General features: G+C 42.0%; 2 protein-coding genes and 1 non-coding gene across 3 annotated transcripts; 1 reads left to right on the top strand and 2 right to left on the bottom strand.

The window, feature by feature from the left end:
- Positions 1–2,275: 2,275 nt before the first annotated feature.
- LOC145413379 (uncharacterized) lies at positions 2,276–7,838 on the bottom strand. The gene is made up of 4 exons (XM_080283058.1): positions 7,754–7,838; positions 7,018–7,245; positions 3,843–3,950; positions 2,276–3,440 (listed from the first exon to the last, which is right to left on the bottom strand). The coding sequence occupies exons 1-4, from the start codon at positions 7,817–7,819 to the stop codon at positions 3,387–3,389; spliced, it is 456 nt and encodes a 151-aa protein (XP_080139184.1). The 5' UTR covers positions 7,820–7,838; the 3' UTR covers positions 2,276–3,386.
- A 4,636-nt stretch (positions 7,839–12,474) lies between these two features.
- LOC145413482 (uncharacterized) lies at positions 12,475–20,901 on the bottom strand. Its single transcript, XM_080283179.1, has 9 exons — positions 20,708–20,901; positions 18,264–18,402; positions 16,834–16,955; positions 16,075–16,252; positions 15,466–15,616; positions 15,031–15,194; positions 14,255–14,398; positions 13,273–13,524; positions 12,475–12,531 (listed from the first exon to the last, which is right to left on the bottom strand). Exons 1-9 carry the CDS (start codon positions 20,899–20,901, stop codon positions 12,475–12,477), a joined length of 1,401 nt encoding a protein of 466 aa, XP_080139305.1.
- A 6,066-nt stretch (positions 20,902–26,967) lies between these two features.
- On the top strand, positions 26,968–27,086 carry LOC145413592 (5S ribosomal RNA). The gene has a single exon (XR_013899759.1). It is a non-coding gene; the product is annotated as a 5S ribosomal RNA (ribosomal RNA).
- Positions 27,087–27,635: the final 549 nt, after the last annotated feature.

Here is a 27,635-nt window from a genome sequence, read left to right as displayed (position 1 = left end):
CTTGACTCCCCTCCCTACCCCCCCTCCATTACCCTATCCTCTCGCCTGCCCGGCCGTGCTACGCTAAGTAAATCTTCCCTGGAATTTTTCACTGATTTCATCCATTGAAATAAGCCCTATGCCCTATTCTTATACCAAATAATATATACAAGAAAGAAATAAGGGAAGTGAGAGTGCCATACACCTGGAATTGGCTAATTATCACCTGACAACACCTCACGTGCACTCGTTCGCTAATTTTCGCTGTTTTTTTCCCCTTGAAATATGCCATATAATCTATTTTCGTAATAAATATACATATAAGGAGGGAAGGGAGAAGCCTAAGTGATATTTACATTCACCTGGAACTACCTAATTTATAATGTATTGTCTAGATTTCCTGCCAATCATTTCAGTGAAATACATAGCTGTTTCAAGAGCTACGTTGGTAGTACTGAATATCCCCTAAGTAGGCCTCTACCCGGGCCGGCCCTTCCTTATCAGTTCTCTCTCATCTTCCGAAGAGGAGGTACGCGTCTGTTCCTCTTGCTGACTTCAGGGCCTTTTTCACCCCCATGCAAAGGGCCCTGTGACCTTTACCCCCTACTAAACCTCGTGTGGAAAGAGGTAAAGGGCTGACAATTGATAAAAGAGTGACTACGATCTTTCTATTGAGTAAAACAGTGCAAGTGGAATTGTAAATAATGTGTAAATAATGTGTAAACAGCAAGTGAAAGTAATGAATGTAAATATACGTGAACAATGGAAAATAGTTTTATAAGTTACTTCAAGTGACAGTGCATAACACAGTGTAAATAAAATAGAAATGTAAATAACGTAAATAAAATAGAGAACGCAAATAGAAATGTAAATGAGTAGTATTATGAGAATACAAGTATATACCCTAGGAGTAATGAAAGTGAAAGTTTCACTCTAGCATGTCTGAATACTATGAGTTATGAGAGTGAAGATGAAAGTGACATTCACTCTCAATGCTAGTATACAGGACGAGAAAGTGAATGCTACGTATTTTACTGAAAGAAATTGAATCCCTACAGTGACAATAAACTAATACTACTGAAGGAAACTTATGGATAAAGACTGTAGATATATATAAGTGTTATATAGTAATAGAAATATAAAGTGTGAGGGGTTTTATGAATAATAAATGACAGAGTACCAAGAGTGAACTAGCGCATGTGCGGCGGTCAGACGCGCTCATAATTTTCATTGCTTTCACAGTGGGTTTTTTTTTGGAGTATGGATCCCAAACTACTTGAAAATCATAGAGTAGTGTTTATAGTGTTAGTATCTGGCTGTGGTAATCATATTACGGGTTGTCGGGAAGTGTAAAGTGGAGACTTCGTTACCCAACTTCAGAGGTCTCCACAAGTCCTACAGTAACTGACAAAGGCTCAACAAACATTCCAGGAGAAAGCTGAAGGTATGTACCATAAGCATATATAATTTTAATATTCTAGGACTAATAACTGATTTTTGGCAAATATTTTTTGAGAGTCTGTCGGAGCCCGAATAACCCCGCGGCACACGCAAAACATCGGTAAACATGCCCGCGGTGTAGGGGTTAATGCAGTTATAATAACTGACTATATGGTATTTTACTACATTGGGTCAGAGGGACTGATATAACTTGGCAGCTCCACTGCCAGGTTATACAAATGCATCTTATCCTGAAAGGGAAATGGCAGACTGCAGGATGGGCACCTTCAGCCTACATTCTACCTGTTTCTTGTATCAGTAAATCTGGGGCTACAAGTAACTTTATATTGAGAAACAAGTGGATGCATTGTGATTTTGTGAGCCAGGTTGTTCCATCCTGATGTGGCCCATAAGGGTTCAGTGCTAAGGCTGTTTGGATTTTATTGCTCAAGTATGAGTGACTGATTCTCTTTCTTTAATTATCTAGACTTGGTAGAGCAGCCTTGGGCCCCATTGTGCTAATGGAACAATACAGGATTGGATGAAGGATGGGGGAATGGTTATGGTATTTCCTAAGGCATGCATTACTTAGAAGCTGTTTTATGGATTATTCATCATCTTTATAACTTTCATTCACAGGTTTCATAAGGGATTGGGAGGTTTATAGTGCAGCCTTTTGATCTTGTCCCTTAACACTGTCCCTGTCCTCCAAAAGGAAGATGGTGAACTAGATTGGAGGAAGCTTCAGTTTACAATCCTTTGGGTTCACACCCAGATAAACCTGGGACTATGTCAACTATTCCACACCATTCTCAACAATACCACATGGTGTAGTCAGGGTAATGACACAAATAACTGAGTGAATCATATTATTTCTTTATTGTTGTATACTGAATATTGTTGATAGTGCACTGGAACTCCTTATGGCTTTGAATGCCAGATAGTGAATCTGACATGAGTGTTAGTATTAGGAAACTAAATGCATAGTAATGTAGTGAGTTCAGTTGTGAGGGATATATAAGTGCATAGCATATAATTAACCATAGTTTAGCTCTTTGTTAATAACTTGGTTAATCAAATTAGGTGTAACAGTTGATTGGGATATATTAGATGGAACATTTATAGTAAAATATGTAATAGCTGATTTTGTGTATTAATGGGTGTAGCAGTCAATTGTTATAAGATGTTAGATATGATAGTAGATTAATTTATGGTGTTAGGTATAGCAGTTAGTGTGTGATATTAGGTTTAAAAGATGATGGGTTTAGCTGGTAACTATTATTTACTTATTAGGTGGAAGAGTTGTACTGGGGTCTATAAAAGGCCGTGTTGCTTTGAGGCAAAGCAGGGATCCTCTCTTTGACTCGGTGGTAATGTGCACACCTATGAAGCACAAGGGCCTGAATTCAAATCCCAGCCAGACCAGTGCTTAATTTGTGAAGTTTCATTTCAGTCATTGCATTGGTGGCAACAGTGGCATGTGAGGTGAAGCTTGAAGGGCAGTGATGATGTTAGATGACAGCATCCTAGTCCATACGTCTCGGGGATGAGCTGTTCGGTGTGGCCCACAGCGTCCCCAATGGTGGCCTCCAGTGCTATACTACCATGTTCGAAGCCCACCAAATTAATCACCAAGGGGAGAAAAGAGTGATGTAATGAGGACTGTAAAAGCCTGTGTTGCTTGGAGGCAAAGAGGGCATCCTCTCTTTGGCTCAGTGGTAATGTGCACGCATATGAAGTGCGAGGGCCTGAGTTCAGATCCCGGCCAGACCAGTGATTAATTTGTGAAATTTCATTTCAGTCATTACAGGGTTGATTGATGTATGATAATTAGCTATAGCAGATGAATGAAACAGGATAACAGGTGTAGCTTTTGGTTGGTTTATGGTATCAGTTGTCAGATGATGTCAGGTGTGGTGGTGTGTGTGGTAGGATGACTTGGTTGGTGCAGGCTGGTAGAGTGCTGCTTACCATACCAGGCTTAGAAGGCGGTTGATGAAGGAATCATCCGGCACCTCCTCCTGGGTAGAAGTACTTATTTTACTTAACAGTAATTATACCGTACTCTTTTCACTTTAACTTAGTTAAAATTTTACATCTTTCCATCTTGAGTCCTGAGTTATAGCAAGAGATTAACTCAAGAACATAGTGCTAGACACAAAATGAAATGGAAAGTATTACAGGTCTGCCTCCAGGCTACTTTATACCTCTGTCACTTACTTTTTGTCCTCTTCCTTCATTCTCACCAGTATACAGTACTGATCCATTTTTCCATGCCATATGCAGTCTTTTTCTAACATTACCCTAATGCCTTTTCTTTTTTTAAGACAATTTCTTTGGTTGATTTTTATCATTATTGTGTATGGTGATCAGTGAGCCTCAAATATTCTGAATCTGGCTGTCTGTATTAGTGAGTGACTGACCTCTTCTTGGTGGATGTTCTCCTGCTCCCTGTTTAACATCTCCTTCAGTCGATCCTGGCTCAGCTTGTTCCTGCGCTCGTTCTGTAGCTTCTCATACATTGCCTTCACCTGTATTACCACAACATAGAAGCAGTGATAGTAAGAAGTGTTAGGGTCTACTGGCAGCTAGACTGGGTTAATGTCTGTGAGTAGCAAGACTGGATTATGGGAGTAATTATCACAGTGAAGTGATTAGTGAAGGTACCTGTAATTTCTAAGCCCTTCTGTCCAAGAGACCTAACTAAGATGAGTAAAATTTGTCTCCTGGTTGTAAGAATGTATTACAAAGGTTGTCATCATAATGAAGAGGTTGCTATATCCCATTCCACCAAGTTTGGCACCATCAGTGATGTCCTCAAAGCCTGTAGTGTTGATGTAAATCCTCAGCATTAGGTAAACCTCTGTGTTTTACCATAAGGACCAATATATAAAGGCAATACAAAAAGATATATCCAGTTCTGAGGACCTTTATCAATGCTACAGGTGTTGAGGACATCATTGATGGTGCCAGACTCGGTGAAATGGAGTATAGTTAGGCTACCGTCCTTACTCCGAGGGTGTAGTCCTTGCACCTGTAACCCATTTTAAAGATTTTGGTTACTTCCATCAAAAGCAGCCTCATGAGCCACTTAGGTATAGTAGGGGACAATGTTTTCCTTTTATTTTACCTTTTTTTTCACTTTCATCTGCTGACTAATTTTCCAAAAATGAGAGAGGCTTGGTAAGTTTCTATAACCTTAGATGAAGCTCCTTCACATGATGCTTCAGGGGTCAAAGTGACAGACATGCCGTCAGTGTGAGGTAGACACAGTAGAATGGCAAGCCAGCAACTGTTCCTGACTGTGCACCTTTGCAGGAAACCTAACATCTTGGGTTACTCGTATAACTAGATAACCAGTGGTGGGATGTGTGTATCCACTGTTTCATTCCATCCCTTAACTGTCTTGGTTTTCATCTAAGAGTTGTGGTGATGCTACACTAGCTAGGCTTTAGGTCCTAATGTCCCTCACAACTGACTGTGGGAAAATACTTGTCCTCAGTACCATAATCGTCAGTATTACTGGGGTGGAGTGAGGAGGCCTGGATATCATCAGGCCACACCCTTGCTTTGTCTGCTTTTGATTCTAGGGGCAACTATGTGACTAATTTCTCCCATCAAAGTAATTAAGGAAGAATGGTATAGAATTGCTTGAAGTTTTACAAGATGCGCTCATGGTACTGTGTGATGATTCTCATGATGTGTGCCTCAAGTCAGCCATAGACATTTACATCTGGTAACCCTCATCTGCAACTCTGATACAGTATGCTGTTGTGAATCCAAAGAAAAGACCAACAGCTACCATCCCTCCTTCTGTCAGGTACTGTGATGAAGAGATACGTTTGATCTGCTTCCAAGATAAGAGAAAATACGCATCCACAGTGGTGCTGTACAGGCACATCAGCATTTAGGCTATTGAGATAAAGAATTTTGTTTAGGGGGAGACAGTTTATCATGTTATGTCTGGCATGAACTTGGTAAGCTCTCTGACATCTGACAGGCCAGTTGACATTCTAGTAAAAGGGTCAAAGACAAAATTGTAAGTATTCGTTGAGTCGTAAAAAAAAAATAAAAAATAAAAAATAAAAATAAAAAAACGAAGAAATGCAGTCCGGAGTGAAATGTCCGTATGTTTTTATATTGTGATGTGTGCGGGAGATCAGTGTGGAAATTTTTAAGAGGGTGGAAACACGTTTAAGATGATGCAAAATAAGGTAATGATGATGGGATGCTGCAAAATAAGCTGGTAATGATGAGAAATACGATGATAAGTAGTTCTAAGGTGATGTTAACAATGACAGATGCAGAATTAGGATTAAAATGTCCAGGACCCCAACCCAACAGGCCAAAAGACCTACCACAGTCCCGGCTCCAAAGGCGGTAGTAAAAAATACACGTGTCCTGAGAAGCCAGCACCGGATTGCTGGAATACGAGTGTTCACCCAAGAAGGACACAGGTAGCCAGTGCGCCCCGTGGCCAGAAGTACCCCTAGCCTGGAGCCGTCACACCACTCCATCGCAAACTGAGCCACCAGTACCAGGAGCAACAAAGACACATCAGCTTAGTGCTTGCTCGAGGCAGCAAAACCGAGCTTGGTGGGTGCGGCTTGGCAATGAAGAAGGAGTTCCAGTGTTCCAGTGTGCTTGCTAGACATGGCATGACTGAGCTTGCTAGAGGCGGCTTGGCAATGCAGAAGGAGGTCCAGTGTTCCAAAGTACTTGTTAGACGCGGCACAACTGAACTTGCTAGAGGCAGCTTGGCAACGCAGAAGGACTTCCAGTGTGCTTGCTAGATGTGGCACAACTGAGCTTGGTAGAGGCGGCTTGGCAATGCAGAAGGTGTTCCAGTGTGCTTGCTAGACCCGGCACGACTGAGTTTGCTCTAGGTGGCTTGGCATTGCAGAAGGAGTTCCAGACTACACACTCCCCGGAGTCTGGCAGGCTTCCCCAGCATGACGCTGAAGCTAGAGCAAGACCTCCCCATACACACACATCCCCTCCCATAGGTAGAGAGTGCATGCCCTCCTACCACTGGAAAAGGAATTCCTGGCTTAGTAACATAAACTTGTTGTCTCGACTATCTAGGGTCCCTTCAAACTTCACCGCTAGATCCACTGTGGGCACAAACCACACAACCCTATCGCCAGGCTAAGAGAAAGAGAGTCAGACATCGGGCCTCCACTTTCCAGAGCCAGGGTTGTAGCTTATCTCCCTCTTAGTCCTATCGCCATTGATTCACCACACCACAACACCCGTTACAGACGCAGAGTCAAACCCTGGCCCCCTTCCATTTCCAGAGAGTACCCCAGCGGCAAGTGTCCGTGTAATATCCTGGACATCTCCCTCCAGACCATTTCTTATATACAGTATATACCTCACGATATTGGATGTAAAGTTGTATATAGAGGCTTGTGCAATAATTCTTTTGTCCTGCCATCTACCTGTACTATTAAGTTGTGTTGAATCCTGCTTTGGTGCTCCTCCCTGTTGAGAACCCCATTAGACCAGGAATACCTTATTATAACAAGGATGATACTTAATTACGATACAGGGAAAAAGTTAATGATGCTGATGATGATATGTGAGACTAGAACCAACCTCCTCTAATGTGATGGAGGATTCATGCTTATGGTCGCCAGTAAGCGCCTTAAGAATGCGTTGTGTTGGTTCCTCCACCACCACTTCGCCATTCGCGTCCAAAATGTGCAGGCCCTCCACCTTTTCTTCCTGTGGTCCAGCCATTTCCCGCTGTAAGTCCATAGGCATTCTGACATCATCATAATCGTGGTCGTCCTCCCTCATCTGTAGTATGTTTTTGACCTCCACCTGCAGACATATAGAGTAGGAGAGTTTTTTTGCTTCTCTTGTATGGTCTTTCAGTCTTGCTAATATCTACAGAGGTTGCCTAAATAACATGTAAGATAATGTGCTATATAGAGAAATAAGTAACGAAGAGGTGTTAGAGCTGCCTTAGCAAAGTTAATGAATAATCATGGTGTCCCACAACCACTGGAGAGAACGGTGCCACGAAGATTGATAGACCTACGATATATATATATATATATATATATATATATATATATATATATATATATATATATATATATATATATCTTGGGTAGACCGTCACCTGTGTTCTCGGCATAAACTTCTTTCACAGCCATTGGAGAGAACGGTGTCATGAAGATGGGAATACTGCCATATAAACTTCATTCATGTGAGTTTTATGCCTTTGATTTATTTAGATATATTTCTAATCAATGACTCGGAAACAGGGACGTTCGAGAGATAAAAGGGTGGGGTGGGGGGGGGGAAGGCAGTGCAGTTATCGTACCTTGTGGGCCCGAGTGAACACGACGGTCAAGATGATGGCCAGTATTGCAACGTGAAACTTAATCATCCTGCTGTTGTTGCCTCTATCCTGCTGGCCCACTAAGTGCGACTCTTACCACTGCACCTGCTACACCTGTTCACTTCAGATGCCAGAAACTCCATCAATATAGTTGTCCATTAAACTTACTCATAGCTGGCTTGTATTTCACGTGCCTTTCCGAGTGACACTTAAAAACAATCACAGCAGTCTCTATTCTGTCCCTAATAGAACCCTTATATAAGTGTTTTAGTACCCCGGATACATAACCTCACTGTAGATCAACTTAAAACTCGGTATTGGAGACCACAAGTGTGGCCATTTAATGATGGGCACAAGTGTTTCTAACATGGCCCAGTCTCAAAGCCTTCAATGTGGCATTTGTCGTTTAAATTGCCTTGCCCTCTTATTTTTTCCCCTCCTCCGCTCGATATGCAGCCACGTACTGTACTTCGGATGACTATGGTGGGTGACAATTAAGCTAAGAGTTCTTGTACCTCAGAAACCATTTCCTATGTTGGTAGCTAAATAAAGAAACGGATGCCTGATCAAGCGGTGGTTTAGGGTGTTTCAGTCAGATGTCACCCAGAAGGGTTTATATCCTCGGGTTAGTTGGGTTTTTGTTTCACACAATACCAGTGACGTAATATCTAAAATGGGGAGTGAAATGAGTGACCCCTCTTGACAGTATAGAGGCCTCTTTCGTCAAAGGAGGCCACTGGTATACTGGAAGACCCATATACATTAGATTACTGTTCCCTCTAAGATACTGCTGGATGCCCCTTGGAGCACTGTAGGAGCCCCCCCTCCCTTCTTTTCAATGGAGGCTTCTGGATCATTTCCCGAGTAGTTAGCTAAACGCAATTGGTTGATTTTGCCCAAAGTACGCTACATTCCTCTCGCCTCCCCCCACTGACATCATCCCTGTTCGGAATACTTCATTGTACTTCCAATTCATATTCCATTCTCAGAGTGAAAAAAAAAAAAAAATAAAAAAAAAAAAAAAATAATAATATTACAGCTTCTAACACAGATTTAGAGTCCAGCAATAAAAAGATGATATAAAGCATTTCAATCACTTGTCTTGGAAAGTCGGCGTTGGTTGGACCAAAGTTGGACCTATAGGCTACAGAAGTTGCGAAATCAGTAAACAAGAACGTCGTCAGGCGAGTGGCAGTTTCCCGTCAAAATGTAGCAAGCCAAGGTGAAAGTTTATATCCAAGGGATGATTGGGGTTTATTGCTCATGTAATGCCACTCAGGGATGAGTGAGGATGGTCACTCTCATCTTAAATGTCAGGACCAACTGCCTAGCCCCGGGCTTCTATGCTCCTCATGGGGCAACGTAGGATTGGATGATGGATGGATGGATGGACCACCAGGCTCCAAAATTTTGGTTATATAGTTACTATCCAGCAATAGTAAATGGTTTCCTGGTGTACAGGAAACCATTTGGCTTGTCACTCAGTGTAGTCACCCACAGGCAGAATGAAGAGGAAAGGTGAAGGAAAGAAAGACAGAAGAGGGAGTGTAAAGTCACCCGTAGGCAGAAGGACGAGGAAAGAATGAAGGAAAGACAGAAGATGGATGGAAAGAAGGATGGAGGAGAGGAATGGGCAGACACTTGTGAGAGTTTCAATTTTCCATGCTGCATAATGATGTGAAGTGTGTGTGTGTGTGTGTGTGTCCATACATGATATGGTGTAGTCTTTTATTTTGCTTGGTGGTATGTTGTGAATATTTCCTAAACACCTTGTTATGTTCAGAGATGTTTGCCTTACAGGTAGGCATTGTAAAACACCTTATCTTGTACTGGTCCTTGTTTATTGGATGTTCATCTCACAATTGTCACCTACGCCATAGCTTTCGCCTAGAGGCCTCTCGTGTAGCAACCCACAGTCATAAATCTCACCCTCCTCTCGCATCGAGCCCATACAACGACCCCTAGTCTGGTTCGAGTGTAAGGAATTTTACCTACTTTAACCTTTTACATCAGTGGATGGAATAGTTGGTGAGTGGGGTGTGCCTGCTGAGATAGATGAGAATGGGAGTGCGTTAGTGGACATTGTGCTGGGAGGGGGTTGGTGATAGCCAATACCCTCTTCAGGCATAAAATGATCCACAGGTATACATGGCGAGTGATGAGAAGGGTGGGTGGTGAACTGAGTGAAAGGAAGGCAATGATTGATTATGTGTGTGTGGATGAAAGGATGCGAAGATGTGTAAAGGATGCAAGAGTGTATAGAGGTTGGGGGAGTGGACTTTCTGACCACTACTTGGTGGTGGCCAGAATCAATGTCCAATTAGAATGGAGGAATAGAAGAAGGGAAAGACGAGAGGAAGGAGAAGTTGCAAGGAGAGTGGAAAGGTTACAAGAGGATGAGAAAAAGGCAGAGTATAAGAGAGAAGTGGAGGAACGATTGGGCAAATATGAACTGGAGCAGATGGGAGACGTGGAAGGTGTGTGTAAGATATTTACAGAAGAAATATGTGCAGCATGTGATGTGGTGTGTGGAAGGAAGAGAAGACGGAGGGGGGTGCAAGGAACAGCGTGGTGGACAGAAGAGGTGAAACAGGCTGTGGCACAAAAGAAGAAAGCATACAATGAATGGTTGAGAAATAGGGGCGTGGAAGAAGTTGGAGAGGCGGAAGAGAGAGTTATATGTGGAAAGGAAGAGAGAGGTGAAGATATTAGTAAGAGAGAGTAAGAAGAGAGTGGATGAGGAATTTGGAAGGAATTTGAGTGTAAAGTGGAGGGACTGTAAGAAAATGTTCTGGAGAGAAGTGAAAAGAGTAAGACAGGGTGGAAATGAAGTTAGCAGGGGAGTGAAAGATAAAAATGGTAGATTACTAGTGGAGAAGGGAGAAAAAGTGAGCAGATGGAGAGAACACTTTAAGGAATTGTTGAACGTAGAGGATGGAAGTAATGCGAGTATAAGTGGCTGGGGAATGGCTGGGAGAAGGAGGGAGGTGAGAAGACAGGAAGAAATTAGTAGGATAGAAGTTGTGGAAGCAATGAAGAAAGTTAAATCTGGGAAAGCCCCAGGAATTGATGGAGTGTGTGGTGAAATGCTGAAGCATGGGGAGAGATAGTAGTAGACTGGATGTGGAAGATGTGCAGATTGGCCTGGGAGGAAGGTAGAGTCCCGGAGGATTGGAAGTCAGGTATAATTATTCCCTTGTACAAAGGAAAAGGGGAAAAAGAAGTGTGTGGTAACCATAGGGGCATTTGTCTTCTTAGTATAATAGGAAAAGTGTATGGTAGGATACTTATAGACAGAGTAAGAGAAAGAACAGAGAAATTAGTTGGAGAAGAACAGGAGGCTTTAGGAAGGGAATAGGTTGTGTAGATCAGATATTCATTCTTAGATCTTTAGTGGAAAAGTTTCTAGAGAAGGGAAAGAAGTTGTATGCGGCTTTCATGGATTTGGAGAAAGCATATGACAGGGTGGATAGACAAGGATTGTGGAAAGTGTTAAGAATATATGGAGTAGATGGGAAGTTGTTGAATGCTGTGAAGAGTATGTACGATGGTGCGAAGGCTGCAGTGCGTGTGGATGGTGAACTAAGTGAATTTTTCTCTTTGAAAGTTGGTTTGAAACAGGGATGTGTCATGTCTCCATGGTTGTTCAATCTGTACATGGATGGGGTAATAAAAGAGGTACAAGGTAGGGTAGTGGATGTTGGAGTGGCCCTGGTGAGAGAGGATAGTGTTTGGAAACTCCCTGTACTGTTGTTTGCAGATGATACTGTGTTGTTGAGTGAAGACGAAGGGGAGCTGCAAGGCTTGGTGGATGAGTTTGAGAGAGTGTGTAAGAAACGGAACCTAAAGGTGAATGTAGGGAAGAGTAAAGTGATGGTCTTTGAGAGAGGTGAAGTCAGTGAATGTACAGCGAGGTTGGATGGTGAGGAATTGGAAAATGTGAGTACGTTTAAGTATTTGGGTAGTGTGATGAGTAAGGATGGAGGTTTGGAGGGTGAAGTGCTTGAAAGGGTACAGCAGGGAAGAAAGGTTGCTGGTTCCTTGAAAGCAGTGATAGGAAACAGGGAAGTGAGCATGGAAGTAAAAAAGTTACTACATGACAGTATTGTGATACCAACTCTAACGTACGGAAGTGAAGCTTGGACATTGTTGGAAGGACACAAGTCAAGAGTGAGAGCAGTGGAAATGAGTTATTTAAGAGGAGCCTGTGGAGTCACGTGGAGAGACAGGCTGACGAATGAGGATATAAAGGAACGTTGTGGTGTGGATGTGGATGTGATAGGAAGCGTTGTGAGGAACACACTGAGGTGGTTTGGCCATGTGGAGAGAATGGAGGGTGAAAGACTGACAAAGAGAGTGTATGTGAGTGAGGTGGAGGGTGGAAGAGGGAGGGGGAGACCGAGGATGAGATGGAGGGATGGGGTGGAGAGGTATATGAGAGAGGGGGGTGTGAGTTGGGAGCAGGGCAGTGAAATGGCGGGGGACAGGGCGACTTGGAGGCGATTTGTTTGTGGCCACCCCAAACTGGATTGAGGCGTCAGGCAATAGATAGATAGATAGATAGATAAAGTGTATGACACTGCTTTCTCACTACCAGCTGTTACACAGATACTTGACAGACCAACATGAGGTACATACAGATTGTGGCACCTCTCCAGTCCCTTGTTTTCCCCGGAAAGCCAAAACCCCCAACACAACGTCTTTCAAGATAGGCGGGTGGACTGCCCCTGCCCTGCTGAATGCCCGCAAAGCAGGTCTGTCTGAACACAAAAGGGATAACATGTAAACTAAATACAAGCAAACAGCCCTCCTGTTTTCCTTAGTTGAAACATAAATTTCTTACCTGATAAAATGCAGCTAGTGTGAACATTACAAACCAAATACATGTATGTCAGAAAATAAGAAAGGCTTTATATTCATGTGATGTGCTGTAACACATCTGGATGCTAAACAGCCAAAAGCGGACAAAACAAGGTGTCTTCAGCATATCACTGTGCTTGAACAGAGGCACCTAGGGTCTTGCAAAATGTTTCATTTGCAAGTAGAGTGGATAGTTTATCCATACATGGATTTTATGGATGTATCCTGAGTATTATCATGAAAATTTTCGGAATGAAAAAGGTCAGTTTTCCCCAAATCTCCTGCACTATGAACATCCATTTGACAGGCAATCTGTTAACTAAGTGTTGAGATTTGCGGTATAGTTATCAATTTTTCCTTCATGCTGAAAGGTAATGTTCCATGCATGCATGGGTCCTTTCACCTAATAACACTGTTTGACCCCTTCGGCTAAAAGAATGTCTTCTTTAGTTCCTGCTGTTGCCAGGCAGTTTCATGCAGAGAACACCACCTTACTGATTTACTTCCTTAATCCTCTGCTGGTTCAGAGAACCCTACACAAACATGTCTCTTGACTTAGCACATGTGGAATGTTACCACTAAACTCTTTCGAAAACTTTCTTAAATTTCTGCAACAAAAGAGAGCCAAGGAGATGCATTACCCTAGAAAAATCATTCCACACAAGGGCAAGCATCCTCCTGATCATCAGCAGAGCGAGGTCAGTGGTGGTATTGATCACAGTTCCATTTCTGCTCTCAATTATGGTGCCATTTTGACCCAGTTTGTATGTGTAAGTCTTGAAGATTGGAAAGGAGCAAAACAACCGGATTAACACGATGGTCATCAGTTTCTGCCGAAAAGGGGGTGGTTTCTCAAGTCCTGCCTCTCTTGCCAGCTCCTCCAGATACTGAAACTGAGGGATACAATATTCAGATCAGCAAATTATTTGTATGTATCTATCTATCTATATCTGTCTATCACTACTGTATATATGATATAGAGTCCTGCTGTACAGGTTCACCTGACTTTCATCAATACCTATTGTGTAGTTGTTGTCATCGAGGAACTTCAGTCTGTCTGGCTAAGCAGACCCGTCGACTGAGGGCAAGCAATTGCCCTATCAGGGCCATTCTGTGCAGTGAACTGATGTTTACTTGCAGTAAACAGTGCCTTGCCACAGCAAGGTGTGGGGAAGCGTGTGAAGGTTTGATTCCTGCATGGATGCTGCATTTGTGTCTTTCCACCCAGTTAATAGGGGCACTATATTATGCTCTACATCACCTCATTATTTGCTTACATGGTTACCACCCAGCACTGTAAATAGTTTTCTGGGTAACAGGAAACCATTAGGCATGTCACTCAGTGTAGAGTCACCTGAAGTATAGAGAAGAGAAATGAAAAGTGACAGGAAGGATGGGAGAAATATGGAAAGAGAGGAGGGCAGACACAGCAAAAGAACGACAGAAGTGTAGGATGGAGTAAGCAATGCTACATCAAGTGAGTGAATGACAGTCACCACTGTTTACAGCTTACTTTGTTCCAGGTGAAAATGGCTGCTTCCTATTTGTTCTACATACTGTGCCATTACTTTCCTGAAGTGGATAGCGGCATTTAGATACTATGTACCTTATTCTTTCACCCACCTGAGTTGTGCCCATGATGTGATAGTGCTTCTCTTTCATCCCTTTTGCTTTATGCTCATCCTCTTCTTTGGCATTAATGGCTGTCATCTGTTCATAAGTGGGTAGTTTCACTTTCCCTGTCAAGGTCTTAAAGAAATAACGAACCTGTAAATTGAAGAAAGAAATAAAGTTACAGTATTTGAGAGGCAGTACAAATGGTATTGTGGAAAACTTAATGGGGAAATGATTGAGTTTAAGTATTCGTGAAAAATGGTAGGATGAACAAGGATGTAAAAGAGAAAATGCAGATGGGCAGGAGAATAATGGGTGCTTGAAAGTGGGTATCAGCATTCAGCAGTATGAATGAAAGTACTATACAGCAATGGCATGAAATGAAACCCTCCCCCCCATGACAGTATGCTGGTGCAATTACAGAAGACTGGACTATGTTCAGTAGTCAGTAGTTTTGACTGAGGATGCAATAGATGGGTTGGCTGAGGCTTGCACTTTGAGTTCCTGGTAAAACAGGCTTAGAAATGAATGTTCATATAAACACTGGAGTAGAAGTAAGTGTAGCAAATGTAAGAATTAAGTATGAAAATGATAATGAAGAAATGTAGAATTAAAGGAAGTTTAACCATTTGATTTGATAAGTTCTCAGCTGGTTAAAAACATAAGGCTTTGGCTAGAATAAATTATTAGTAGCCTCACAGGAATGAAAGTGACTTGCTTGTATGATGAAAGTTGGAAGGCAACAATCAGTACAGAAAAGCAACAGTGACTGGACAAAATCTAACCTGATAATCAATAAAGGGGAAGACAACAATGCGTGAAGGAATGCCGACTAATGCCATAGTGGGGAACTTGGTGCTGATGAGGTGCTTGTACAGTGGCCGCACATGGTTGTCCTCCACTGTAACCTCACACTTAGAGCTCAGGAACGGGAAACTGTATTTATAGCCTATGTTTGGGAAAATGTTCAAAAAATTATAGGGAATGAAACCAGTCATTGTCATTACCATCAGTATCATCACCACCAGTATCATCATAAAGTTAGTGAGGTATGTGAGGCAGATTTTATTCCCAGACAGTTTAATTTAGCTCTGAAGAGACTTTTAAAACTGAAGGGGTTGGATATAGCGTTCATCTCCTGCCATACTAAAGTTCTCTTGTAAGTCCTTTGGAGGTAACCAGAATAAATTATAATATTGTACATGGGTTGTGGCACCTACCTGTACAGAAAACAATAGCATCAGCCTGAGTTTGAGTTCCATCAGCAAAAGTAAATCCATTTTTGGTGGCTGCAGTGACCCCAGTGACCTGTCTGATATTTGAAGGTAGGGTGGTGGGCAGCTGCAAGGGGTAATTGTGGGAGAGCAGCACCTGGAGAGCAATATGGAATCATGATAACCAAGATACCTGTACAGTTATTACAGTAGTAGCATAACAATTAACCAACTGCAATGGACAATAATTCAGTACAGTATTATGGCAACTGTGCTGTAGTTTTAACCCCAATAATAGTGATCTGGCATTGTGATAACCCTGCTGAAAATGATTTAAAACAGCAACAGCATGTCACTGATTAAGCTGTAGAGGGTAGTTGTGGCAGAGTAACTTAAAACTTCCATGTTTTCATCTTCAGTGCTGAGTTTTAACAAGAGATTAATACTAGAATGTGGTGCTAGTCATGAAGAAGTGCTGTGGAAAGAAATTATCAGCAGTACTATTTTATCATTAAGTTATGGGTTAAGCTGATATACACATACAGCATTATTACAGAAACAGCAAAGAAAAAGTCAAGGAAGTCACAATCAAAACACAAATGTAAAGTGAATAACCTGTGATGCGACAGATGAAAGCTCAAGTGCAATATCAAGGCCTGAGGCAGCAGCCCCCAAAATGACCACAGTATTTGCAGTAAAGGGTGCTGGGTGGCGGTAGTCGTGGCTGTGCAGGACCTGGCCGTGGTACTCCTCTATCCCAGGGATGGTTGGTATGTTGGGCTTGGTGAAATGCCTGTGGAATGTGGCAATACAGGAAGTCCTGATTATAAGTTAAGGATGCATTTCAGATATTCACAACAGTACTGTAAATCAGGGTCAACTGGCAAATCATCTTTTCAGGTAACAATGGAACATTAATAAGCAATTCTTTACCATGGACTTAGAGAGAGAGGGAAAAAAATGCAAGGGGGAAAATAAAAAGGCAGGTCATAACGAAGCCTTTCCATTCAGATATTACAGAATTGTATGAATACCAGTATAATTCTGTTTCTCCTCACTGATATGCTGCCATGGCTATTCATGTTAACTCCCCAGTAACATGGCTGACAAAGGTCTGGGACCAGAAGATAGTGTGTGTTAACCCACCATGATGTAAAACCAAGTGGTGGCTGAAAGTTTTTCTACAATCCAAATGCTGCCAAGGACATTGGGTGGTTTTCTCAGGGAAGATGAATTATCTACTCCCCTGGCAGCATTTTATGTTAAAAAAAAAGTTGCCTTTCAAGGATTAAGATCATGTAATCTACCACAAGACCACCAAGTATTGAAACTATTTTGTTGTGCTGCAGCTAGTAATAAAAGATGACATCATACCCATTACAGACAATGATAGCGTCACAGGAGGTGGTGGTGATGATGCCGGACTCCAGATTCTTGGTGGTAACTTGCCAGTTGCCAGGACCTTCACCACTGTTAACTGGTTCAACACACACTACCTGATGCCCAAACTGACAACAAGCATCTCTTTAAACAACCTGTACACTGACTTATTCTGTTTAGGAGAAATTAAAAGCATGCAGCTCAGTTTTGTACTACTCTAATGCATGTCAAAGCAAACCGTACTTCAAAAGTCACACTTGGGAAGCTCAAGAGTGCATGTTCATGGAACAATATTGTGCACTTCAGCTGCAACAGGAATGCATATTTTGAATGTTAGGGTACTGTATCAACATCACAAAATGGCTGTGAAACATTAACATGACACTGATATGAAAAACAGGCAAGAGCAGTGCCAGTGGAAAAGTTTTTGTAAGGAATATACCCATATTGTTATTTGGGCTGCAGAGATAGGATAAGGAACAGTAAGATACATGAAAGATGAGTCAGGAAATTTAATATCAGAGGGTATGAGAGTGTGCATAAATGATATGGATAAAAACAGGAAGGGTATGAATTGGGTCCTATTTTGTCGCAAGCAAGATCAACCTTTGATTCTTCCTGGGCCAGCATGCCATTTTTCTGCTGCTTGTGAAAGCATGATATGGATGTTTAAGAGGCAAAAGAAGTGATGAAGGACAAAAATGAATGTATAAAATACTGCATTTACATTATGCAGAACGTGCAAGCACGGGTTATTTGGCGTCAAAGCAGCTATTCGTTGCTTTTGAGTAGCAGGAGGGACAGTTGAAAAACTGCCCTCACTTGAACAGTCAAATATCACACAAAATCATGTGTTCCTCAACAAAATGTATATCATGGAATTGATATAATTTTGCATGCAGTGGTATAAAGACTGTTGTAGGCAGGTACATAGTTTTTGAGGCAGTCATGTGTCACTGAAAAAATTCTTGACAGGCTAGGGGAAAACATGAATCACTAAAAATTGGTCCTCATCAACACGCAATTATGACACAATACTGTATTTACACATAAGAATTTTATTTGGCACCAGTGCCTTGTTGTGTACATGACTGTGTAAACAATGCCCCATACATTCTGCCATTCTGGTACAACTGCAATATGATTGAAACTGAACCTTTGTAGCTTCAAATGATTGAAATTTGAGGGTGAAACCTGAGTACAACTGCAATATGATTGAAACTGAACCTTTGTAGCGTCAAATGATTGAAATTTGAGGGTGAAACCTGAATACAACTGCAATATGATTGAAACTGAACCTTTGTAGCTTCAAATGATTGAAATTTGAGGGTGAAACCTGAGAGCTGTCTGCAGGAGCAAGTGCGCAACAGCTCAGTAAGGATGAAAAGCACTTTTAAGGCCTTTAACAAATGTCATGTCCTCACCTTGATGTGTGGCAGAAGATTATAATGGTCAGCATAGTCCTCTAAATATTTGAGGACTGTGGTGTGATGGACAAAGGAGCCACAGTCGTCAGGGAATGGGAAGTCTGGGAATGCCATCATTACCGTAGGTAGGTCTGTTCTATTATCAGAATTTAATAAAGTTATCATCTTCATCATTATCATCATCCACTCCTTTATTGCCCCATCAGGAGCATGGGGGCCTTGGGCTAGGTTATTTAGTACAGAGGTTTTCATGTGAGAGTAATCAGCTGCATAACCCAAAATTCCATTATGTGAGCAATAAACCCCAACCATCCCTTGGACTGGAAACTTGATGAGCTACATCTGGGTGAAGAAACTCACTCTAATGTGCAGAAGAAGCCTCAGTGTGAGAGTGACAGAAAGTATCAGTGAACCTCAAAACATCATAATGGATTTACCCTAAGTACAGTACTGTACTGTATACCATACAGGATGAGGCAGAAAGGAAATTTATAAAACAGAACACAATAGGGTACCTGGTGTGTGGACAAGAAATCATAAAATGGTAAGAAAGCCAGTAAATACAGTCATTACTCGTTTTACGATGTTTCTGTTTACGACAATTCGCAACAACGATAATAGAAACGTTCCACCCCAAAATTTGATTTACAATAAATTTCCCGCTATAACGATTTTGCCATCGGAAAGCGCCAGGCATACGCAAGGTGACTGTTGCTTGTCTCAGGCAAGATGACGGCCCTGGCATGCAGGCATTGTTATGGTTTAGGTCCCGCCACCCCTTCAAAGCCGTCTTTTCAACTTGTTCATGTGTGTCCCCGTTATTGTCACCTCTTAGCCAAACATTGTACTACAGTACTGTGGATTTGTGTGCTCAGTGGTAAGGTCAGTGCCAGTGTAGGCCCCAGTGCTATGGTTGGAGCAGGTATGGGTCCCAGTGTTAAGGTTGTTGCAGGTATGGGCTGGATTCCCCTCCCCCTAACCTGTTCCTGTCTGACTCAGAGGCTGACCACCAGTGCCTGTAAGCACAGGCTGTCCCCCAGCCTCGGGGGGGGGGACGACTTGGACCAACACAGGAAGGAATGAAGTTGGGTTATCATTTATGGTTCAGTCTTGGTTAGATGACTGGGAAGTTGATGTAACCCCCCTTTTATAATGGGTTTCAATCTCCCGATTTATGATAAAATCGGTATATGATAAGGTATCACCTGACGTAACCCCATCGTAAAACGAGTAATGACTGTATCCTATCAACATACGGTTGCTTGACTCATATCACTGAGTATTAGATATACAGTACTGTATGAAAAAAAAAAAAAAAAAAAAAAAAGTTACTTCTAGGTGGTTTAGCTACTACTGACTAAATGAGGTACTGCCATATGTGACATAAGATTATAAGCTTGGTAATTACCCACATAGTAATCAGTATTACTCTGGTATCTTTGCCACAAGTGCACAGAGTCAGTCCGTGCTGAGACCTCAAATTGTGTCATTACACATTTGACATTTCTTTTCTTCCAGCAGTTAATACCAGATGCTAGAGAGTAGCCCATTTTGATACTTGATTAAGCTTCATGCCCATATAAAACATCACATGTACCATGGCCAACCGCAGTATAGTCCTATACTGTATTGGGTTCCTTCTGAAGAATCATGGTGTCTCTCTGTTGACAGACAGAATACAGTTACTGAAACTAAGAGCACAGGAAGTTCACAATGACTAGTAATATATATCAGGCTTTACCAAAACTGCCTAACCAATAGTGATTTTGTATGTGGTGTTTGTATTGTACTCATATACTGTCCATGTGGCCCCCTTGGCTTCATTGGATGTACAGTACTGTATTTACCGGATTGTAAGATGTGAACCCAGTGGACTGCAAAAATCTAGCCACTTAGGCTAGGGGCTGCTGGAGATATTTTTGTTCAGGCTGAGTTGAAAGTTTGTCTGCATTGTGAGAGTTCAGTGCAAGAGGTGGGTACAGGTGTTGTAATGTGACAGTTTGCAAAACACTGAGGGCAGAGTGCACTGTTTGTGAGATGTACGGTTTTTGTGTTGGTACTAAAGCAAAGAATTGTAGGCCACATACAGTCTGTCTAGGTAAGCTTGTGTCTGCAATGAGTATAGTTTCTGCGGGATGAATTTCTGGAGGGGTTCATGGAATATACTGTATCTGAAGGTTCTGGATGGTGCTGTGTTTGTCTCTGAAGCAATATGGTAGGTGATGGAGGTGGGAGGTTTCAGTGCATTCTGGGTATGTCCGTTTTGTTTCTTCATGGGGGTGGGTGTCATAGCAGATACTGTAACTGCAAGGATCAGATATATCTTTTGCCAGTACTGAAGAAGAAGAGGATATTGGCTGCATCAAAGTGTGGTAACTTGAGTCTCTCTGGGAAGGGTAGATTCTGTAAGATGGATATCTGCATATAAATTGTACACACACCTAAGACTGTGGTACATGCTTGAGTGGACTGGTAGGCCTCGGTCATCCGTTCCTGCCCACTCTGACAGTCTCCATGTTCCTCCCAGCTGCCCAGCACATTCCCACACCACAGGGGTCACATCAGGAGTAGACAGGGCATGATGAGTGGCACACAGCCCAGATGCTCCTGCCCCTATGATGCCCACCACCACCATGGTTCTTGCAATTGAACAAAGTGTTGCTTATGAAAACAATATACAGTACCTGTATGTATACATACACATATATATATATATATATATATATATATATATATATATATATATATATATATATATATATATATATATAAAACCATGTCAGTAATCAGGTTAATCATATCTCAAACTAATACAGTAAATGGGGAAATTGGGATCCAAAAACAGTGCCCAGTAAACTTGACCATAAAGACCAAAGTTGAATCAAACTGCCTAATGGCAGCTAGAGTGAAGTACAGTAGATAAAATTTCTATTATCCTAAAAGGTTCAGCCTGCTGATGAGGGTGACTGGTAGTAGATCATATCATGAGCTCCACCAAGTTAACCACTTGATATTTCAATTTTTTCCTCCCCTAACTATAGATCTGGTGAATTTTTTAGTCTGTTATGAACTGTAAATGTAGTAAGAGCTATCCAAAGTAATTATGCTGGTTGCAGTCACAGAGGTTTGGGTTTGGGGGTCTTTCTGGGCAACACAGAAAACCTCCAGCTGTTTCTTAAGAAGAGCGACAGTTCATGATACTATCTATCTATCTGTCTATTGCCAGACGCCATAATCCCGTAAAATGTTATAGGTGTGGTTCTGTATTGTAACTTATGAAACTTGTAAAAAAGCAAAGGTCTGCGATTCACAAAATTACTTTTGGCCCCAGTTTGTCAAGCTCCATATGTCAGCAATGTGTTTTTATGGTTACATAACACATGCCTTTGTACAGGGGTATTCAGTTCAGTTGACCCGTAAAAATATAAGATAAATGAAATTATTTGTCTACGGTTGTAGTTACAAAAATACGAGTCAGTGGAGCTGAGTACAGTACCAATACTCTACTGTGAGGTCGTACTTTTCAGTATTAAGTAAAATACATATACTGAATGGTGAATTTATTGTAATAATGATTTTTTTCTTTTGGCTGAATGTTAAAGGATGTTGCAGTTTACAGGTAATCAGGTTTACACCACCACGGTAGGAGCAGTCACCATCGGCGTAGGAATTTTTTAAATTTCGTGTAAATTGAAAACGGCGAAAATATCAATGTATAATATCACCTGCGTCTTACTTTTAATGCAGCACGTTTCAGGAGGGTTGCCAGGGTGACTGTCAACTATTCACATTAAGCACCAAGGTCACTACAGCTGGGTATATTGCCATGGCGACGAACTATCATCTGATAACGTTTAGCCGTCACCCATGGCCAAGATGAATGAGTTGGAGCCTTAAACTAATGATGATATCTGTGACAGCTCATGAGTCATGATAAACAAGCATCATTCATTTGTAAATGTTAAGTCATCCTATGTTCTACCCTGCCGCCATTGCGTTCATCTAGGATAAGGACATTGGGCACTGTTGCGTAAATACCCTTTGAGTATTCATCCAAGTAAGGCTGAGTTGACCCAGAACACTGCACCCCGTCCAGAACCTTGCTGCTACGGTCCAAGTCACCAAGTAATATTCAGCGTAGGTGTCCACCTTTGTGATTACAGGGTTAGTGAAGGGTGTATTAACTCCCTGGATTTCAGTTTCAGAGCTGTATATGTCGGGTGGTAACAGGAATAAATTTGGACAAAGGTGCTCGGAAGGCACAACAGCGTCATACTCTAACTTTGACCCTGACGTTTGATCAGTTTGCTAAAATCAAATCACATGACCCCCACACAAAATGTATGTCAGTTTTTATCCAAATCACATCAGACATTCATGAGATACTTTGTTAGCTTACCTGTATACACAAATGGGCTCACAGTGAGTCGTAAGTAGTCATCAGGTTGATGGCTTGAGACTGGCCCTTGAGCAGTCTTTGTGTATTTGTTAGTCTTCTGTCTATCTATTGCCAGACGCCTTCATATTGTAAGGGGTGGCCACAAACAAGTCGCCTCCATCTCACCCTGTCCAATGCCATTTCACTGCCCATCTCCCATCTCACACCCCCCTCTCATGTATACTGTACCTCTCCACTCCATCCCTCCATCTCAACCTTGGCCTCCCCCTCCCTCTTCCCTCCACCTCACTTATACACTGTCCTTGTCAGTCTCACACACTCCATCCTCTCCATATGTTCAGACCACCTCAGTGTTTTTTTCTAACACTTTTTATCACATCCACACCACGATGCTCCTTCACTTCCTCATTTGTCAGTCTGTCTCTTCATGGGACTCCACGTGCTTTTCTCTAACTCTAATAACTCATTTCCACTGCTCTCTTTCTTGATTTGTGCCCCTTCAACAAGGTACAAGCTTCACTTCCATATGTTAGAGCTGGTTTGACAATAGCCTACTGTCATGCAATGACTTTTTACTTCCATGCTCCTTTCTCAGTTTCTTATCACTGCATTCAAAGAACCAGCAACCTTTCTTGTACCCTTTCAAGCACTTCACCCTCTAAACTTCCATCCTTACTCATCACCCTACCCAGGTAGGCTCCTGAAACACATTCACATTTTTCATTTCCTTATCCAGCCTCACTGTACATTCAGTGGCCTCATTTCTCTCAAAGACCATAACTTTACCCTTCCCTATATTCACCTTTAGATTCCGTTTCTTACACACTCTCCCAGACTCATTCACCAAGCCGTGCAGCTCCTCTTTGTCTTCACTTATCAACACATTATCATCTTGCAAACAACAGTACAGGGAGTTTCCAAACACTGCCCTCTTAGGGCCACTTCAACATCCACTGCCCTACCTTGTATCTTGTATAACCCTATCCATGTACAGGTTGAGCAACCATGGAGACTGATACATCCCTATTTCAGTCCAACCTTCAAATAGAAAAATTCACTCAGTTCATTGTCCACACACACTGCAGACTTAGCACACTCATACATATACTCATTACAGCATGTAGCAACTTCCCATTTACTCCATATATTCGTAATACTTTCCACATTCCTTGTTTATCCACCCTGTCATATGCATTCTCCAAGTCCATGAAGGCTGCATACAACTTCTTTCCCTTCTCTAGAAACTTTTCCATTAAAGACCTAAGAATGAATATGTGATCTACACAACCTCATCCCTTCCTAAAACCTCCCTGTTCTTCTCCAATTAATTCCTCTGTTGGTTCCCTAACTCTGTCAATAAGTATCCTGCCATATCCATCCATCATCCAATCCTATGTTGTCCCATGAGGAGCGTAGGAGCCCGGGGCTAGGCAAGTTGGTCCTGACTTTTAGGATGAGAGTGACCAACCTCACTTATCCGTGAGTGGCATAACATGAGCAGTAAACCCCAACCACCCCTTGAATATAAGCCTGCATCGGCTCAATCCGATTGGAGCACCTTAATTACCCACTGAACCACCAGGTGCCATAATTTGGTTATATGATTACCACCCTGTGTAGTAAATGGTTTCCTGGTGTACAGGAAACCATTTGGCTTGCCACTCAGTGTAGAGTCACCTGTAGACAGAAGACAGAGGAAAGAAAGAAGGAAAGACAGAAGAGGGAGTGGAAAGTCACTTGTAGGCAGAAGGAAGAGGAAAGAATGAATGAAGGAAAGAAAGAAGAGGAAGGAAGAGAGGAAAGGACAGACACCCAAAGCAGCACCACATCGAGTGAGTGGATGGTAAGTACCCTCATCTACCATGCATCCTACCATATACTTTTTCTATAACAAATGCCCCTATGATTTCCATACACTTCTTTTTCCCATTTTCCTTGTACAGGGGAATAATTATACCGGACTTCCAATCTTTCTGGACTCTACCATCCTCCCAGGCCAATCTGTACATTTTCAACATCCATTCTTCAGTCATCTCTCCCCTGTGCTTGAGCATTTCACCACACACTCCATCAAGTCCTGGGGCTTTCCCCATTTTGACTTTATTCATTGCTTCCACAAATTCCATCCTACCCTACGTGTCAAGTGGGGTTGGTGGAGGATTAGTCCCCCTCCATGTAAAACAATTAACTCTAAGCCGTTGGCCACCCCGTTTGGGATACATGGCGTCTGGCAATGAATGAATGAATGATCTCCTCTCTTCTCGTATCCCTCCTCCCAGCCATTCCCCAACTGCTTATACTTGCATTACTCTAATTCTCTATGTTCAACAATTCCTTAAAGTGCTCGTTCCATCTACTCACTTTCTATCCCTTCTCCAGTAGCAATCTACCATTTTTATCTGTCCTTGACAAAATTTATCACCGTGTCCAACCCTCTACCTCTTTCCAGAACATTTTCTTACATTCCCACCACTTTTCACTTAAATTCCTTCCCAATTCCTTAACCACTCTCTTCTTGTTCTCTCCAGTTAATCTTTTCACCTCTCCCTTACTCTCTATGTATAAGTCTGTCTTCCATCTCTCAACTTCCTCCATGCCCGTTTTTCATCCACACGCTGTATGCTTTCTTCTTTTGTGCCACAGCGTGTCTCACTTCTTCATTTCGCCATTTTTTTGTTTTCTTAAATAACAGAACAGAGGAAGGAAAAACAAATGAATAAAAAAACAAAACAAATCCATGCACCAGATTACTGGTGTCCTCTGTTCATAAAATATCTGTAACAGTTAGACTTGAACAGCAGTAGGTTGAAGTTTGGAGGGAAACAACTCTGGGGGAGCGAGTTCCAGAGAGATGCAGTTTGGGGAATGAAAGAATTCTGATAGGCAGAAGTTCTGCAGTATGGCCGAGTGACATTCCAGTCATGAGCGCTGCCAGCTGTCCATGTAGCATGAGGGAAGGCATGGAGAGGTGGCATCATGGATGCAACTTCGTCTGAGCATTTGCTATAGAAATATCTGTAAAATAACGCAAGGGAGGCAATATTCCTTCTTACTTGTAGGGGAGGTAGTTTATTAGTAATAGTCCTTGCACCCCTTTTCATCTTCTCTTGATCCTGCACACCTCCTCACATGCTGCACAGATTTACTCTAAATATCTTGCATACACCTTCCACATCTCCCATCTGCTCCAAATCATATTTACCCAATCACTATTCCACTTCACTCTTATATTTTACCTTTTTTCCATCCTCTCACAACTTTTCTTCCCTCCTTGTAGGAACTACTTCCTCATGTCCTTCCCTTCTTCTATTCCTCCACTTCATTTGAACCTTGACTTTCACCACTACCACATGGTGGTCAGAAAGTCCACTCCCCCAACCTCTGTATGCTTTTTGCATCCATTACATACCTTCTTATTCTATCATCCACACACATATAATCAGTTATTGCCTTCCATTCATTTAGTTCACCACCCTCCCTTCTCATCACTTGCCACATATACCTGTGCATCATTTCATGCACAGATGTCCACCAGAGCACTACCATTCCCATCCACTTCTGCAGCCACACCCAACTCACCAACTACTCCATCCACCTTCACATTCCCTACTTTTCCATTCATATCTCCAATCAAAATCACTCTCTCATTCCTTTCAGACTTTTCCATGCACACTTCCACATTTGTCCAGAGATCTTCTTTCGCTCTACTTGCACAATCTTGCGTTGGCGCATGCACACACACATACAATCGCCCATATTTTAGTCCAACTTTCAGTTTTGCCCACACAATCCTGAGTCAACTGATCCATACTCATTTATATTCTTCTTTCATCTCTTGCACACAATAATACACACTTCTTCTTTTGCCCTCTCATTCTCACCCACATATACTGCTATTCCCAGTGCCAGCACAATCCTTCATCAGACCACATATCCACTATGCCCTCATAATCCTTCAGGCTTCTTTTTTTTCCTGGGATACAGCAGTTCTCTAATGTGGACTGTGTGCCAGGTTTATGCATTAGGCAGAACACACTACACTTTACTTATCTGTTTGGTTTGAGCTGTATCTGGTTCTTCCTTTCAAACTTTATTTCCTTATAGCCCCTTTATCTTAGGAATTGGATTTAAACTAAACACTGTTCAGTTTGTATTAAATATTCAGCTGTGGTGGGTTAATCAGAGACAGTTTTATTATTCAGTTTATTATTTAAAAACGTAAACCAAAAGTGCAACACAGTTGACTTTTATAGATGCATTTAGTTAACCACAGGATGATTTTGCTTAGTTGATAGTAATTCTGCCAACGGCCATGCCACGTTGAGTACACCGCTTCCCATCCGATCAGCGAAGTTAAGCAACGTTGGGTCTGGTTAGTACTTGGATGGGTGACTGCCTGGGAACACCAGATGCTGTTGGCATCCCTACGTGTCCAGTGGGGTTGGTGGAGGATTGGTGCCCCTCCCTGTAAAACAATTAACTCTAAGCCCTTGGCCACCCCATTTGGGATACATGGCGTCTGGCAATGGATGGATGGATGGATAGTAATTCTGGAAGTCAAAAGGTTGAAAACTACCCTGATTAAACCAGGGACTACTTGAAATTTCCTTAACTAAATAAAATGATCTGGATTTAACCTTCGCAAAATACCTAACTACAGCCACATATTGAATGGGTTAACATTATCATTGAATACCATTAGGGTCTTGTTTATGTGAAGGGTATTACTCAGTACAGTTCATTCATCTGAACTTGGCAGAGATATTTGTCCTTTTGCACCTTATTTCTGGTAGCTTAGTGGCAGATTAAGACAATGCTGTAGCTCTTCATCCCTTCCATAGCACTTCCTTTTGATTAATTCCATTTCTTTTGTTAAAGCTCAGCATTGACAATGGAGAGATGGCAGTATATGCCTAGTTAAAGTGAACAGAATATAGTTATGACAAAGGGGGAAAAAGTTCAATACTTGG

This window comes from Coenobita brevimanus, chromosome 96 (genome assembly GCF_032717465.1).
Source record: "Coenobita brevimanus isolate Jiangsu-jjx chromosome 96, ASM3271746v2, whole genome shotgun sequence".
In the NCBI taxonomy this organism is placed as follows: Eukaryota; Metazoa; Arthropoda; class Malacostraca; order Decapoda; family Coenobitidae; genus Coenobita; species Coenobita brevimanus.
The sequence above is the reverse complement of the archived record's forward strand: the minus strand, read 5'-3'. Positions and strand labels throughout refer to the sequence as shown.